The sequence below is a fragment of the Kogia breviceps genome, chromosome 1 (assembly GCF_026419965.1).
Source record: "Kogia breviceps isolate mKogBre1 chromosome 1, mKogBre1 haplotype 1, whole genome shotgun sequence".
Lineage (NCBI taxonomy): Eukaryota > Metazoa > Chordata > Mammalia > Artiodactyla > Physeteridae > Kogia > Kogia breviceps.
This window is the reverse complement of record NC_081310.1, coordinates 118,214,001-118,228,335: the sequence shown is the minus strand read 5'-3', so window position 1 is coordinate 118,228,335 and position 14,335 is coordinate 118,214,001. Positions and strand designations below refer to the sequence as shown.

General features: G+C 40.6%; 1 protein-coding gene across 1 annotated transcript; it reads left to right on the top strand.

The window, feature by feature from the left end:
- Positions 1 to 3,022: 3,022 nt before the first annotated feature.
- Positions 3,023 to 8,478, top strand: BCL2L15 (BCL2 like 15). Its single transcript, XM_059061030.2, has 4 exons — positions 3,023 to 3,149; positions 3,470 to 3,591; positions 7,607 to 7,831; positions 8,461 to 8,478. The coding sequence occupies exons 1-4, from the start codon at positions 3,023 to 3,025 to the stop codon at positions 8,476 to 8,478; spliced, it is 492 nt and encodes a 163-aa protein (XP_058917013.1).
- Positions 8,479 to 14,335: the final 5,857 nt, after the last annotated feature.

Below are 14,335 nucleotides of genomic sequence, written 5' to 3'. Positions count from 1 at the left end.
GGGTCAAAATCACCCCCAGTTGAAAAACTCTGATCTAGACCGTGGATCCCCAGGGACCGGAAGCAGGGGATCAGAACAGCTTCAGAATTGCTTTCCATGTTTTGACTTGTTCAGTTAAACTGTGAATGTTTAATTAGGTATTAAAACAAAATCGAAGTGTTAAGTGCTGCCGGTTTTTAGTGTTACAAGGGAACAGAATGTAAGTGGTAGAAACTGAGTAAATTGATTAACTTTTTAAAAAATTAAAGACTATAATTGAAATATTGACCTAAAGAAAATTAGGTACAGCTCAGCAATTGAATGTTGCTAAAGTGATCCCAACTATTGGAGCTTTTAGAAGATTAAGCCCTACCTGGTTGCTTTTCTGTCAAGTAGGGGCATAGCAGAATATGAAACTGTTGCTTTTGAAAGGTGTAATTTTAAAATGGTCTCATTGAAGAACTGATTTCTCTTAACTATAGTCTGGTATTACTAATTTACAAGCAAAATGACTAAAGCTTAAGTATACCATGAAGTTAATTATTTAATATTCCTTCTCCCTAGGAGCTCTCTAGCCTCTGCAGATATATGGTTTGATGATATAAGTAGATGCTTATCTTTAAAATCCATGAGGGTAGTTGATACTCTGCTTTTAGAAAAATGGCCTTCTAATGTGTATCTTAGTTGGTAAATGGTAACACATACAATGAGTGCCCACCAATGACAGTGGTGCTTTGTAACATAACAGAGGCAATCATTTGCATAGTTCCTGATGATCATTTTACTGCTATGGACCAGCGACTGATAAATGTCTCCATTCCCTCCTTTTTGAATGGGAGTTCTGTTACAATTATTTTGTCCCTTTCTCATATATTGGGTGTTTGGGGGAGGGGAGACAAAGAACTTTTTTTCTTAGTTATAGGTCTTCATGTTGAGAGGAACTGTACCCCAGGATCCTCATTCACATGCAGACCTGGTGCAGATGACAAGCCTGGATTTTGAGCCAATGATATAATGAGATGAGGCTTTGGGAAAGGGATATTAATTGTTATCGCCAGAACAGCAAGAGAAGCAAGTGATAGTGAAAAAATTCTGGCCTCATTTTTCAGTAATAATTAAGAGTACAATATTTGAACTGCAAGAGTGAAGGGTATGTGGGCTGGTAGGGAGGGGAAGGGGTAGTTCGGAGGGTGCTACATTGAAGGCCCAGAGAGAAATAAACAAAGGAGGAAGTTTTACCCCACATTGCTCATGAAGGGTATACTCTGTTTCTATAGCCTTACAAAATTGATTGTACAGATAATGCAAAGGATAGATAAGATTATGCAAAGATTAGATTCCCAAGATGGCATTTGCCCATAAGCATATCAGTAGTGAAATGAGGAAGGTGGTTTATTATTGTGGGAAAAGGTTTATTATTAATGGTAAGACAAACTTGGTTTTAAATTTCTATTCTGCCACTTACTGATGCCACTTACCTTGGGCAAGCTATTTAACAACAGTTGGATAGTATCTTACAATTTTTTGTTTCTGTATATTATTTTGGGAGTATGTCATAACTGTACTTGTTGGAATCTTTAACTTGTCAGTGGCTCACTCCAGTGTGAAAGGAGGTTGACCTAGAATTATCTCTGACATTAGAGGTCTGAAGGCTATTTAGTAGAAACTGAAGTTTCAGCCCTAATGATTGATAATGACAAATAAAAATGGCCCTTCAGCTACATAATTCCTATTCCTAGTCTGAAAGGAATTTATGATGGTTTTTTTTTTAGAATGGAATAGAAAGCAGAAGATTGGCTCTGATTATCTTGCAAGCTAGAAATTCCACTTTGAACAACTAACTTACCGTTTATGCTTGAATCTCTTACTAGTTCACCAGGTCAGAATACCTGGAAGGGCTGATACGTTTGAGTGCTGCTTCTGAGATACAAACCCAGAATCTAGGTGTAGTTACATTAAGAAGGCAGCCACTATGAAGTGTCCAATCCTGAGAACCTGTAAAATGACAATGGAGTCCAACCCTGTTAGGAAAATCCCAGTTAATTCTATTAGAGAGTGAATCCCAGATCCCTTTTATCCTGGTTATTAGACCTTGGGCTAAAAGGAAGATATTTAACACTTGCTGTGTGTCAGATACTGCTGGGTCATTCCATATAACATTATCTTATTTAATCCTTGTTATTTCCCTGTGAAATACTTTGTGTTGTCCCCATTTACAATTCCTCAAATACCCAAATTTTTATTCACCTTTTCAGCTTTTATATATCCTATACCCTCCATCTGGAATGGTCTTATTCCTACTCTTTGCCTAATGAATCCCTGCTTGTCCTTCAGAGCTCATCTCAGATGTTACTACTCAAGGAAGCCTTCCTTACCCCCAGGTTTGTTTCCTTATTATACATGTAATAACACACTATATCTTAATAAGCACAAGAAATTATATGATTAGTCATTTAATATCTGTCATTCATGCTGAAGTATGACTCCATGAGGATGAGAACTGTATCTGTGTCATTTTTCTGGGTTATTTATAGTGCCAAGTATGTGTAGTTTCTTACACACTGGTACTCAGCAAGTAATCGGTGTGTGATAGTGGCAAATGAATGCCATAGTCAGGAGTTGAATGCTTGTGTAATAGAACTTCAAAATTTCTTTCTTTAAGTTACACCGTACCCAGCACCCAGCAGGAAGTTGCTTAGTGTTACCCAAGAGGCTCTTCCTTGACTTTCAGTTCTAGATTGGCTATCTAACTATTAAAGTTGTTCATTAACTCTAGGTACTGGCTTGGGTATGGCTCTGAGATAAGGAACTGAAAGTCTTCAACAAACCTCCCCAGCTGTGTGTGGGTGAGCTCTTCAGAGAAGTCCCACATTTCTGAGCAGCTGTTTTGAAGACAGGTGGTGGGAAAGGCTCCAGGACTCCATGACCCATTAAGAAACTTTACAAGAGGGACCCATCTGGTTTACCAGTGTTTCTGACTTCCTTCTGAGCTGAAAACTGCTTTGTTTTGTAGAAAAGCAAAACTTGGCCATAAACACCTAAAATGAAGAGCCCCCGAACTTTTGAGGAGCAAACGGAATGCATTATAGACTCTCTACTCACAGACTTCTTAGGTCCCACTTGTCAGGTTGCTAACCGGACCCTACGTTGTGCAGACTCACCAGATTCAGGTAAGGCTTCTGGCCTGAGATGGTAATTGCAGGTCAACAAGAGAATCTGAAAATGCTTACTTATTTCTTCTTAAGTTTCAAAAAGTAAACTCTAAGCTTTCAGCAATATCTGAAGTCTTTATAGAAGGGAAAGAGATTCTCAGTGAAGGGAGATTTTCTGTCTTCTATTGGTGTTGACAGAATATTGAAGATTTTCTTGGGAGAGAATGATGCCCAAATTGTTTAAAAAGTCTAGAGAACTTTCTTCAATGCCCAGATTCCTGGGACTTGCCATCCCTTCAAGCACTGTGACGAATGTGACTGTGTTCCCTCTGTTTTAGGAGAGGTCTGCTCTTTTGATGTGGCCATAATTGCTGGTCGCCTTCGGATGTTGGGTGACAAGTTCAATGGAGAATTGGAAGCTCCTGCCAAAAACATCATCGCAGAAGCCATTCGGGGACAGGTCAAGTTTCTGCTACTTCCTTCTATTGTTTGCTGCTTTTTTTCTATTTCAGATATCCTTCTCTTACTACTCCTATATGACTGTGACTAGAAATATTCTGTAAAAGATTTGGGGGCTTAATGCATCCAAGGAGATATGGCAGGAATTCTTCAACTGCCAATTCTTTAGCAGTTAATCAAAGCCTAGGTGGTATTGAGGTGGAGAGCTTTTGGCATAGGCTGATCAGCCTTCAGATTGATTCTATTTGTTTTTCATCAGAGCTGTGCTTAATGGCATAGAGCATATATATAGCATTTTATTCTTGGTAAAGCATTTTATTCTTTTATGCAACCTGTTTTAATATTTATTTTGCTGGTAGTGGACATCTTTTTTTCTCAAGGTCCAGCAATAAAATTATATACAGGAAGGATAGGCACTTGACAAATCCAATGCAACTAAGGATAAGTACTTAAAGCAGCCTGCTAGAGCTTATCTGGCTTTTCATCAGTATCCTGATTCCTGGACTCTGTATGGGATGTAAATACCATAGGCAATGTTCTAGAAGAGGTTGCTGATTAATATCAATAATGACAGCTAATATTAACTCATCACTTACCATGTGCCAGACAGTATTCTAAATGCTTTACACTTATTATCTCATTTAATCCTTACACCACTCTATGAGGCATTATAGAAACTGTTATCCACAGTGCAACCTCTCCCATCTGCATGTAACACTGTGAGAACAAACATCTAACCCATTTTGTCCACTGCTATATTCACACAACCTAGAACAGAACATGATATACAATAGGCCCTCAAAAAGTATTTTCTGACTTAGTATCCATTTAAGCAGGTAAGGAAACTGAAGAATAGGGAAATAAGTAATTAGATTATTTAGTAAGTGTTGAAGTTAGGATTTGAACCCAGACTGATTCCAGAATCACACTTTTTTAAAAATTGAGGTAGTATTTGCTTTATAACATTACATAAGTTTCATGTGTACAACATTATAATTCCACTTTTGTATACACCACAGCATGCTTGCCACCAAAAGTCTAGTTTCTCTCTGTCACCATAAAATTGACCCCCTTTACCCATTTTGGGTTTTTTTGTTTTTCTAAATTAATTAGTTAATTAATTAATATTTTATTTTTGGCAGCGTTGGGTCTTCGTTGCTGTACGTGAGCTTTCTCTAGTTGCGGTGAGCAGGGGCTACTCTTCGTGGTGGTGCGCGGGCTTCTCAGTGCAGTGGCTTCTCTTGTTGCAGAGCATGGGCTCTAGGCATACGGGCTTCAGTAGTTGTGGCTTGCAGGCTCTAGAATGCAGGCTCAGTAGTTGTGGCCCACAGGCTTTGTTGCTCCATGGCATGTAGGACCTTCCTGGACCAGGGCTCGAACCTGTGTCCTGTGCATTGGCAGGCAGATTCTTAACCACTGTGCCACCAGGGACGTCCCCCCTTTACCCATTTTGACCTTGCCCTACCTCCTGGTCACCACCAATCTATTCTCTTTATCTCTGTGCTGAACCACACCCTTAACCATTATGCTTTATCTTCCTACTGAATGCAGCTCAGGCAGAACTGGACTTATCACACCTAATTGCTTGCACTGAAGCTTTCTAGGTAGCTGGTAGCTGGATCTACTTTTTCTTTTTAATTAAAAAAAATATTTTGGAAACAGCTTCAAACTCACAGAAAAGTTGAATCGTTTGAGAGTAAGTAGCCAACATGTTGTTCCATCACCCCCTTCAAACAAGGACATTCTCTCATATAACTACAATCTAACCATCAAAACCAGGAATTTAGCATTATACATTATCATCTCATCCTCAGATCCCACTCAGATTTTCTCAGTTGTCCCAATGATGTCACTTTCACTTACAGCTGGCCCTTGAACAACACAGGTTTGAACTGCATGGGTCCACTTATATGCATATTTTTTTCAATAAATAGTACAGTACTACACGATCTGTAGTTGGTTGAATCTGCAGATGTGGAACCACAGATACGGAGGGCCAACCATAAAGTTATATGTAGGTTTTCAACTATGCTGGGGATTGCTTCCCCTAACCTCTGAGTTGTTCAAGGGTCACCTGCATATAGCAGAAGGATCTAGGCCAGAATCAGATATTGCACCTAGTTGTCATGTCTCTTTTGTCTCCTTCAATTTGGAATAGTTCCTCAGTCTTTCCTTGGTTTTCATGACCTTGACCCTTGACGATTATGGGCCAGTTATTTTGAAGAATGTCCCTTAACTTGGGTTTGTTTGATGTTTCCTCTTGAATCGATACAGGATATGTACCTTTGGTAGGAATAGCACAGAAGTGTTGCTGTGTTCATTTCACTGCATCCTATCAAGTGGCACAGATTTCAATTTGTCCCAGTACTGGTGTTAACTTTAATTACTTAAAATGGTGTGAAGGCTTCTTCACTGTCAAGTTAATCTTTTCACCTTTAATTAGTAAGTGTCTTGTAGGGAAGTACTTTGAAACCACATAAATATCCCATTTCTCACCAAAATTTTCATTTATTCATTTATTTATTTTTTATATCAACGTGGACCCATGAATTCCTACTTTATTCAGTGGGTTATAATCTGTTACTATTATTATTTATCTGTATGCTCAAATTGCCCTAGCTTCCATCAGTGGAAGTCCTTTCAACCTGGACTGTGTCTTTTTGGCATGTCCCTATCATTCTCTGAGTACTTCTTTAATTTCTGACAGAAGATCTTGAATTTTCCAAGCCCCAGCCTGAAATTAGCCATTCGCCAGGGAACTCTAGTTTCTTTTAATATAGAATGCTATTTGGAAACCAAGATCTAGGTACTCTCACCATGGATGCCCTTCTCGGCTTGTTTGGGTTCTGACACCCTGCTTTGACCGCCATGGGTCCCTTACACTACACCACAATAGACCTTGCTCGTTCCCATCTAATGACTCTTGGATCAGACTTTTGGGGAAGGAAAGAGAAAGAGGAAAAGCTGATCTATTTTTTACTTTAGAGTTTCCCAGACTTCAGTCATTCAAGCCATACCTTCAGAATTTGACCAACTCTGCTATGATGTACTTGGTATTTTTCTTTCAAATCATTTTGTTTTTCCTTTAATCATTTTGTTCATCCTAAGCAAATCATGGGTTTGATGCGCTGCTTAGGTTTTTTCTAATACCCATTACAATAAATTAAAAATACTAAAGTAAAAAAAGTTTATCCATCTACTTCTTTTTTTTCTGTTCTTTTTTTTTTAACATCTTTATTGGAGTATAATTGCTTTACAGTGGTGTGTTAGTTCCTGCTTTATAACAAAGTGAATCAGCTATACATATACATATATCCCTGTATCTCTTCCCTCTTGTGTCTCCCTCCCTCCCACCTTCCCTATCCCGCTCCTCTAGATAGTCACAAAGCACCGAGCTGATCTCCCTGTGCTATGAGGCTGCTTCCCACTAGCTATCGGTTTTACATTTGGTAGTGTATATATGTCCATGCCACTCTCTCACTTCGTCCCAGCTTACCCTTTCCCCTCCCTGTGTCCTCAAGTCCATTCTCTAGTAGGTCTGCGTCTTTATTCCCATCCTGCCCCTAGGTTCTTCATGACCATATTTTTTTCTTTTTTTTTTTTAGATTCCATATATATGTGTTACCATATGGTATTTGTTTTTCTCTTTCTGACTTACTTTACTCTGTATGACAGACTCTGGGTCTGTCCACCTCACTGCAAATAACTCAATTTTGTTTCTTTTTATGGCTAAGTAATATTCCATTGTATATATGTGCCACATCTTCTTTATCCATTCATCTGGTTGACGCTTAGGTTGCTTCCATGTCCTGGCTATTGTAAATAGAGCTGCAATGAACATTGTGGTACATGACTCTTTTTGAATTATATCCAGCTACTTCTTAAGATTACCTTAGATACAACCAATGTGCACTTGCCACTCTTTGAGAAACACTTGCTTTACTGGATTCCTACACCTGCAGCCTACTGTACTTTTTTAGTGATACTCCACTGATAGATCCCATATCTTACCCCAGGCAGGAGCTATACTTCAGGACACAGTGAAATCTCTCAGCAAGGCCTGGTGTGCCCAGGATCCCAGCTTGGCTTATGAGAGAGCCTTTCTGGCTGTGTCAGTGAAACTTCTTGAATGTGTGGTCCTCATGACTCCTGAGATGGCCAGACAGGTGGCTATGCCCATGACAAATATGATCATTGGAAACACTGCCATCCGAGAGTATATCCAGGGCCAGGGAGGTTGGGTAAGTATTTTGGGGTCCCTGGCTTTGCTAGACATTTGCATTGTTTTTGTACTTATCTCTGGGACTACAATTCGTGGTTCTTTCCATCAGTTGGAAACCATGCAGGGAAACTGGCCTTCCAACTTTGCTGAAAATGCCGGGATTTTTTTGCCATGGAAAAGGGGAGGAGTCAGAAGCTCAGCCAGCGGGTCTTGGACCCCACAGCCAGGCTGCCTAAAATGTTAACTGCTAACTTTGTCAAGCTAATTTCCACTTCCTATACATAATGATTTATGAAGTATATTAGTGGTGGAGTTCTAATCTCAGTGTGACTTTGCTCTACTGGTAAATTTCTGAGTCTTCTTTCCCTAACATCTTTTGAGTGTGTGTTGAGGAAGTTCAGAATCATCTGTAACAAAAAGCAATTAGTGACATCTGCTGTAGTGGTAACGGTAGGAGGCATTCTAAGTCCATGTCTTAGTAATCATTAGAACATCTGCTCTCTTAGAGCACTCCCCTTCCTTTCCAAGATCAGCAGAAGCCTTAGTAAAAGCTGCCTTCCCTGGAGTTATCTGTGGGTCATTCTGGCTTCTTTAGGGAGTTCCTGAAGACCATTCCTTTGACTGTAGGGTATTCATTGTCCTTCCTAGGAAAATCTGGAGAGCTGAAGAAGAAGTGGAGCTGTTTTCCAGCCTGAAAAACTTTGATCTTCTTTGACTGATCAGGTGATTGATCTCTGGCAATTAAAACAGAAACAACCAAATCAAAACCCTCTGTCTCTTGGACAGAACTGAACTTAGCTGAGTAACCTGTTTTCTACTGATTGTTAAAGTTAGGAGCAGCTCCCAGAGGTCTGTAGAGATTTTATACTTTCTGTTTTTACATGAGTTTTTTTTTTTTTTTAATTTTTGTGGTACGTGGGCCTCTCACTGTTGTGGCCTCTCCCGTTGCAGAGCACAGGCTCCGGACGCGCAGGCTCAGTGGCCATGGCTCACGGGCCCAGCCGCTCCACGGCATGTGGGATCTTCCCGGACCGGGGCACAAACCCGTGTCTCCTGCATCAGCAGGCGGACTCTCAACCACTGCGCCACCAGGGAAGCCCTTTACATGAGTTTTAATGAGGTTTTGTTGAAGCAAAGACCTCCAGACTTAGAAGTAGTGACTTGTCAGTAGTGGAATTCCAGGCAACAGTGCAGCCATTTGCTGGAGATACTGTGGGGAAAAGGGAGCACACAGTAAACCATTCCTTCAGATTTAGTCCTGTCCTCTGGTAAGGATCTTGTCTACTAATTTTTCAGTCTAAAGTGTTTCAGGGAGGTCTTTGGTTAGAAAACCTTGTTATTTTAAGTTGAGGATTTTCTTTTAAATTCATAACCTAAATCTCATATTAATTTCACCTGAGCCAAATTATTTTATGTATTTTCAAGGCTGGAAGCAAAAAAAATAGCATTTTGTTCATCTGCTCTTCTACTAGGAAGGCCAAAGAGCAATAAAACAGTTGCTGCATTTTTATTGCCACAGGATGCAGGAAGTGCTGGTCCACTTCTGGGACAGTGGGGCCATCCCAGCTTAGATGAGGCTAGCTACATACCACAGTGTTTTTCAAAGTGCAGTTTACATACCACTTTCATGTGACCTTATACGTTGCTGAGTTCCAGGCCCCATCCCCTAGAGATTCTGATTCTGTAGGGGAGGGCTGGGGCCTAGGTTCCTAACTTTTTAATCAGATCCACTGGTGCTTCTAATGTACACATAAATTTTGAGAACCGTCACTTTAGAGCAAGGGTTGGGAAATTAGAGCCCACAGGCCCAATCAGCCCACCACTTAAAAAATTTTTTTTTTGTAAAGAAAGTTTTATTGAAATGCAGCTACACTCACTTGTTTACATATTATTTATGGCTGTTTTAGCATCGCAGCAGCAGAGTTGAGTAGTTATGGCAGACACCATATAGCCTGTCCTGTAAAGCTTTAAGTATTTACTATCTGGCCCTTCAAGTTTGCAGACCCCTGCTCTAAAGCTAAATGAACATTTCTCCTTGTGTAATTTAAACTCTGTTGCAATCCTGATAATTCCAAACAGAACTGTAGATAGGATAACTCCTTTTTCAGAATTTAGTCTGAGTGTTTGTTAGTTTTTGCATAGTCCACACTTTCTTTAGAACCTTTGGCAAAAGGAGCTCTGTGACTCCTGAGTATTCGATAGAAGGTATACATTTCCCTGGCCCTGCCACAAGTGATTGGAGGTAAAGCATATGGTTTCTATGGTCTGTGTATCTCATATCAGTTCTTAATAATCTCATAGATTAGTAGGCAGTCATCAAATAGAGACTTCTTCATCCCTAAGTCCCCAAACCAGACGATTTACCTGAACATCAAGAAGAAAATCACTACTAAAGCATTACTGTATCTGTTTTTTTAAGAGAGGCGTTAATGGCTTTAACTAAAGTTTAACAAAGTTAACCACATCCCCTCCCTTCACCCAGCCAGCCATCTGGCTCCCCTAGATACACAGAAATAAAGCTGTAGTGCTGTTAATGTATTCTGACTTTTTCAAGTTATGCTATTTCCTCTATTCTTCGATAAATCACAATTAGGTTAGTAATCCAGAAATGAGATTTCATGTTTCTCTTTAGTAGAAATTAGCTTTTTTTTGCTACCAATTTAAGACACTTGATGTATTCCTTTGTCCCTTACATTACTGTAAACTAAGCATGGTGAGTTTTGTGGTATTTGACCTCTTAGGTGAAATCATTATTTTCACTTTGACTAATGCTGTTCTGTTCATGAAATAAAATTCTTCTCTCTATGCATTTGAACTAATTCTCAGCAAGTGCAATCTAAATTGAATGATATAGAAATAGGGAGCAGATTGGTGGTTGCCAGGGGCAGGGGGTGGGGGTGGGGGTTGGGTAGAGGAAACAGGTGAAGGTCATCAAAGGATACAAACTTCCTATGAGATGAAAAGTTCTGGGGATGTAAAGTACAGCATGGTGACTATAGTTAACAATACTGTAATGTATATTTAAAAGTCGCTTAGAGAGTAGATTTTTAAAGTTCTCACCATACACACAAATTGTAGCTATGTGAGGTGATGGATATGTTAACTAACTTTGTTATGGTGATCATTGTACTATATATGTATATCAAATCATTACATTGTATACTTTAAACTTACACAATGTGATAGCTCAGTAAAGCTGGAAAAAAATAAATTGTAGTATTTTTTTTTTCTGGCCATGCCACACAGCTTGTGGGTCTTAGTTCCCCAGTTAGGGACTGAACCCAGGCCACAGCAGTGAAAGCAGAGTCCTAACCACTGGAGCACCAGGGAACTCCCCTATACTGTAGTATCTTGAGATAGAGGATATGGTGCCCCTGGGGAGTATACCAGGCAAATGGGTAAAGCAGCTCTGGCCTGGGCGTTGTGTTTGTTGTTAGGCCACCCTCTATCCTAGGAATGCTGAAGTGATTTGGGCTGCAAGAAGAAGACACTGTAGCCCAGAGATCAAGAATGCATTTAGGTTGTCTGATTTTAACAACTTAGTTTCACCATAGACAAATCATGTGACATTGGGCAAGTAATCCAATTTCTTTGTGCCTATGTTTCCACAATAGGGTTACTGTGAGGGACAAAAGATACAGTACACTTTGTCAAGGGCTTAGCCCAGTGCCTGGAATATTTTAAGCCCTGCTTAAACAATTTGGAGCCCCTGTGGTTTGGAATTCATAAAGTTCTAGCTTGACTTTTTTCTCTCCATTAACTCTGTCTCCCACAAAGGCAAGCCAATCTTATTTTACCTTTCACCTCAATGTGAGTGATTCTTATGTCTGACTTATTTTCCTTCTTGCTAAATCCATATCCACAAACTCTAATTCTTTATTTCTATCAACCTTTCTTATCCCCACACTTTCCCAGATTGCCATCCAACTAGCTCAAATCCTCAGTCATTTTCCCCTTCTGCCTCTCCAGTCCTACTGCCCCAGTTAGTCTTCCTCACTTATTCCTTCCTTTTTGTCCTGACTCTCCCTACAAGAGTTTATTACCACCTTCTTGGACTACTGGCAAAGCCTTCTAGTTGTGCTTTCAATTGATTGTCCTGTTGCAAGCTTGCCCCATTCCAGTCTGTCCCATATATTGCCACAAAATTGGCCAAAGCTGTGATTTCTTTGTCCCTTGTTTTGATTCAGTTTTAGATATGGTATAATTCATTTTGAAATTTTACATGCCACTGAAGGAGATTTTGAGACTTTAAAATATGTATCAGAAGGAGGCATTTACTTTTTAAAGACTATCATTTTCCGAAAGTATTGCTTTGATTATCATTCTCTTAAAATCTTTCAGTGGACCTTTTGAAGATAATTGGATACATTCATTACCTTGATGGTGGCGATGGTTTCATGACTGTATACGTGTGCCAAAGCTTATCAAGCCTACACTTTGAAATGTATAGTTACCTCAATAAAGTTGTTTTAAAAAAACAGTGGTTTTCCATTTCCCATCAAATAGAGCCTGAATTTTCAGCCTGTTATTCAAGTTCCCCCAGGGTCTGGCCCCAACTGCCCTTTCTATTGTTATGGCTCTACATGTGTGTAGAGCATTTCTCTCAGGCTCTACGCACATCTTCAAGACCCAACTCAAGGTCGTTTTTCAAGATGGTGGAGGAGTAGAAGGATGTGGAGTTTCTGCCTCTCCACAACTGCATCAAGAATATATCCAGGGCTTCCCTGGTGGCGCAGTGGTTGGGAATCCGCCTGCCGATGCAGGGGACACGGGTTCGTGCCCCGGTCCGGGAAGATCCCACGTGCCGCGGAGCGGCTGGGCCCGTGAGCCATGGCCGCTGAGCCTGCGCGTCCGGAGCCTGTGCTCCGCAACGGGAGAGGCCACAACAGTGAGAGGCCCGCGTAGTACAAAAAAAAAAAAAAAAAAAAAAAAAAAAAGAATATATCTATAGGCTCCCGACGTGCGCAGCACAGAGGGTGGGCTGGAAGGCCCGCAGGTCTGCGCCCACCCGGCTGCATCGCGGATCTGAGGGGCGCTGTGAACTGCAAGGGGTTCTCGGCTGCTCAGCGCCGAGTCTTAGGCGTGCCAGCCTCGGCCTCCCCCTGCTCCTGCACTGGCCACGAGACCTTGTCGGGCCCAGGGGTGCCTCGCTCCTGCAGTCCCGGGCCCACCTCGAGGCTGGTGCACGTGTCCGGGAAGCACGGCCCGAGGCTGGCGAATGAGTCGCAACATGGCGGTCTCTCCTCCTGCACTGGGCAGCCCACCGGCTCTCCAGTGCCACTGCCTGGCCCCGCCGGACCCTTCTGCAAGTTCTGACTGACATAGACCACGATGATGTTGCCCTTGAAATTCATCGCCTGCCCGCTGGAAATAAACATGGAGTTACTGTTTCCAGTCACATTTCCTACAAGGGGAGAGGAAGAGAGAACACACAGAGGACATGATCCAGCAATCCCACTCCTGGGCATATATCCAGAGAAAACTATTGTTGGAAAGGATACATGCACCCCAGTGTTCATTGCGGTGCTGTTTACAAGAGCCAAGACATGGAAACAACCTAAATGTCCATCAACAGATGAATGGATAAAGAAAATTCATTGTGGTACATATATACAATGGAATATTACTCAGCCATTAAAAAGAATGAAATAATGCCATTTGCAACAACTTGGATGGACCTAGAGATTATCATACTAAGTGAAGTTAAGTCAGACAGAGAAAGACAAATATCGTATGATATCACTTAAATGTGGAATCTTAAAAAAATTATACAAATGAACTTGTTTACAAAACAGAAACAGACTCATAGACTTAGAAAACAAACTTATGGTTACCAAAGGGGAAAAGTGGAGGGGGGGGATAAATTGGGGGTTTGGGATTGACATGTACACACTACTATATTTAAAATAGATAACCAACAGAGACCTACTGTACAGCACACATAACTCTACTCAGTGTTTGCAATAACCTAAATTGGGAAAGAATTTGAAAAAGAATAGATATATGTATATGCATAACTGAATCACTTTGCTGTACACCTGAAACTAACACAACATTGTGAATCAACTACCCTCCAATATAAAATAAAAATTAAAAAAAAAACATAGACAGGTGTTCATAACATTGAGTGTACTCTACACTACAGGTTTACTCTCTATTATGCCTATGTCTTTCTGCTCTCACCAGTTACCAAGTTAGTTCTTAAGTCTGTTTTTAACTAGTTGAACCTATTAGGAAATCTAATGAAATACAAGCGTACCTCGTTTTCTTGCTCTTGGGTTTATTGTGCTTTGAAAATACTGAGTATTTTACAAGTTGAAGGTCTGTGGCAACCCTGCATTGTCAGATGATGGTTAGCATTTTTGGCAATAAAGTATTTTTAAGCTGAAAAAAAAAGAATACATCTACAGATGGAACAATTCTCACAGAGCACTGACTGAACACATCAGAGGACCTTGGACACTGGAAAGGACAGGAAAGATCCCCACATAACTAGGTAGGACAAAAGAAAAAAGAAGGGAAA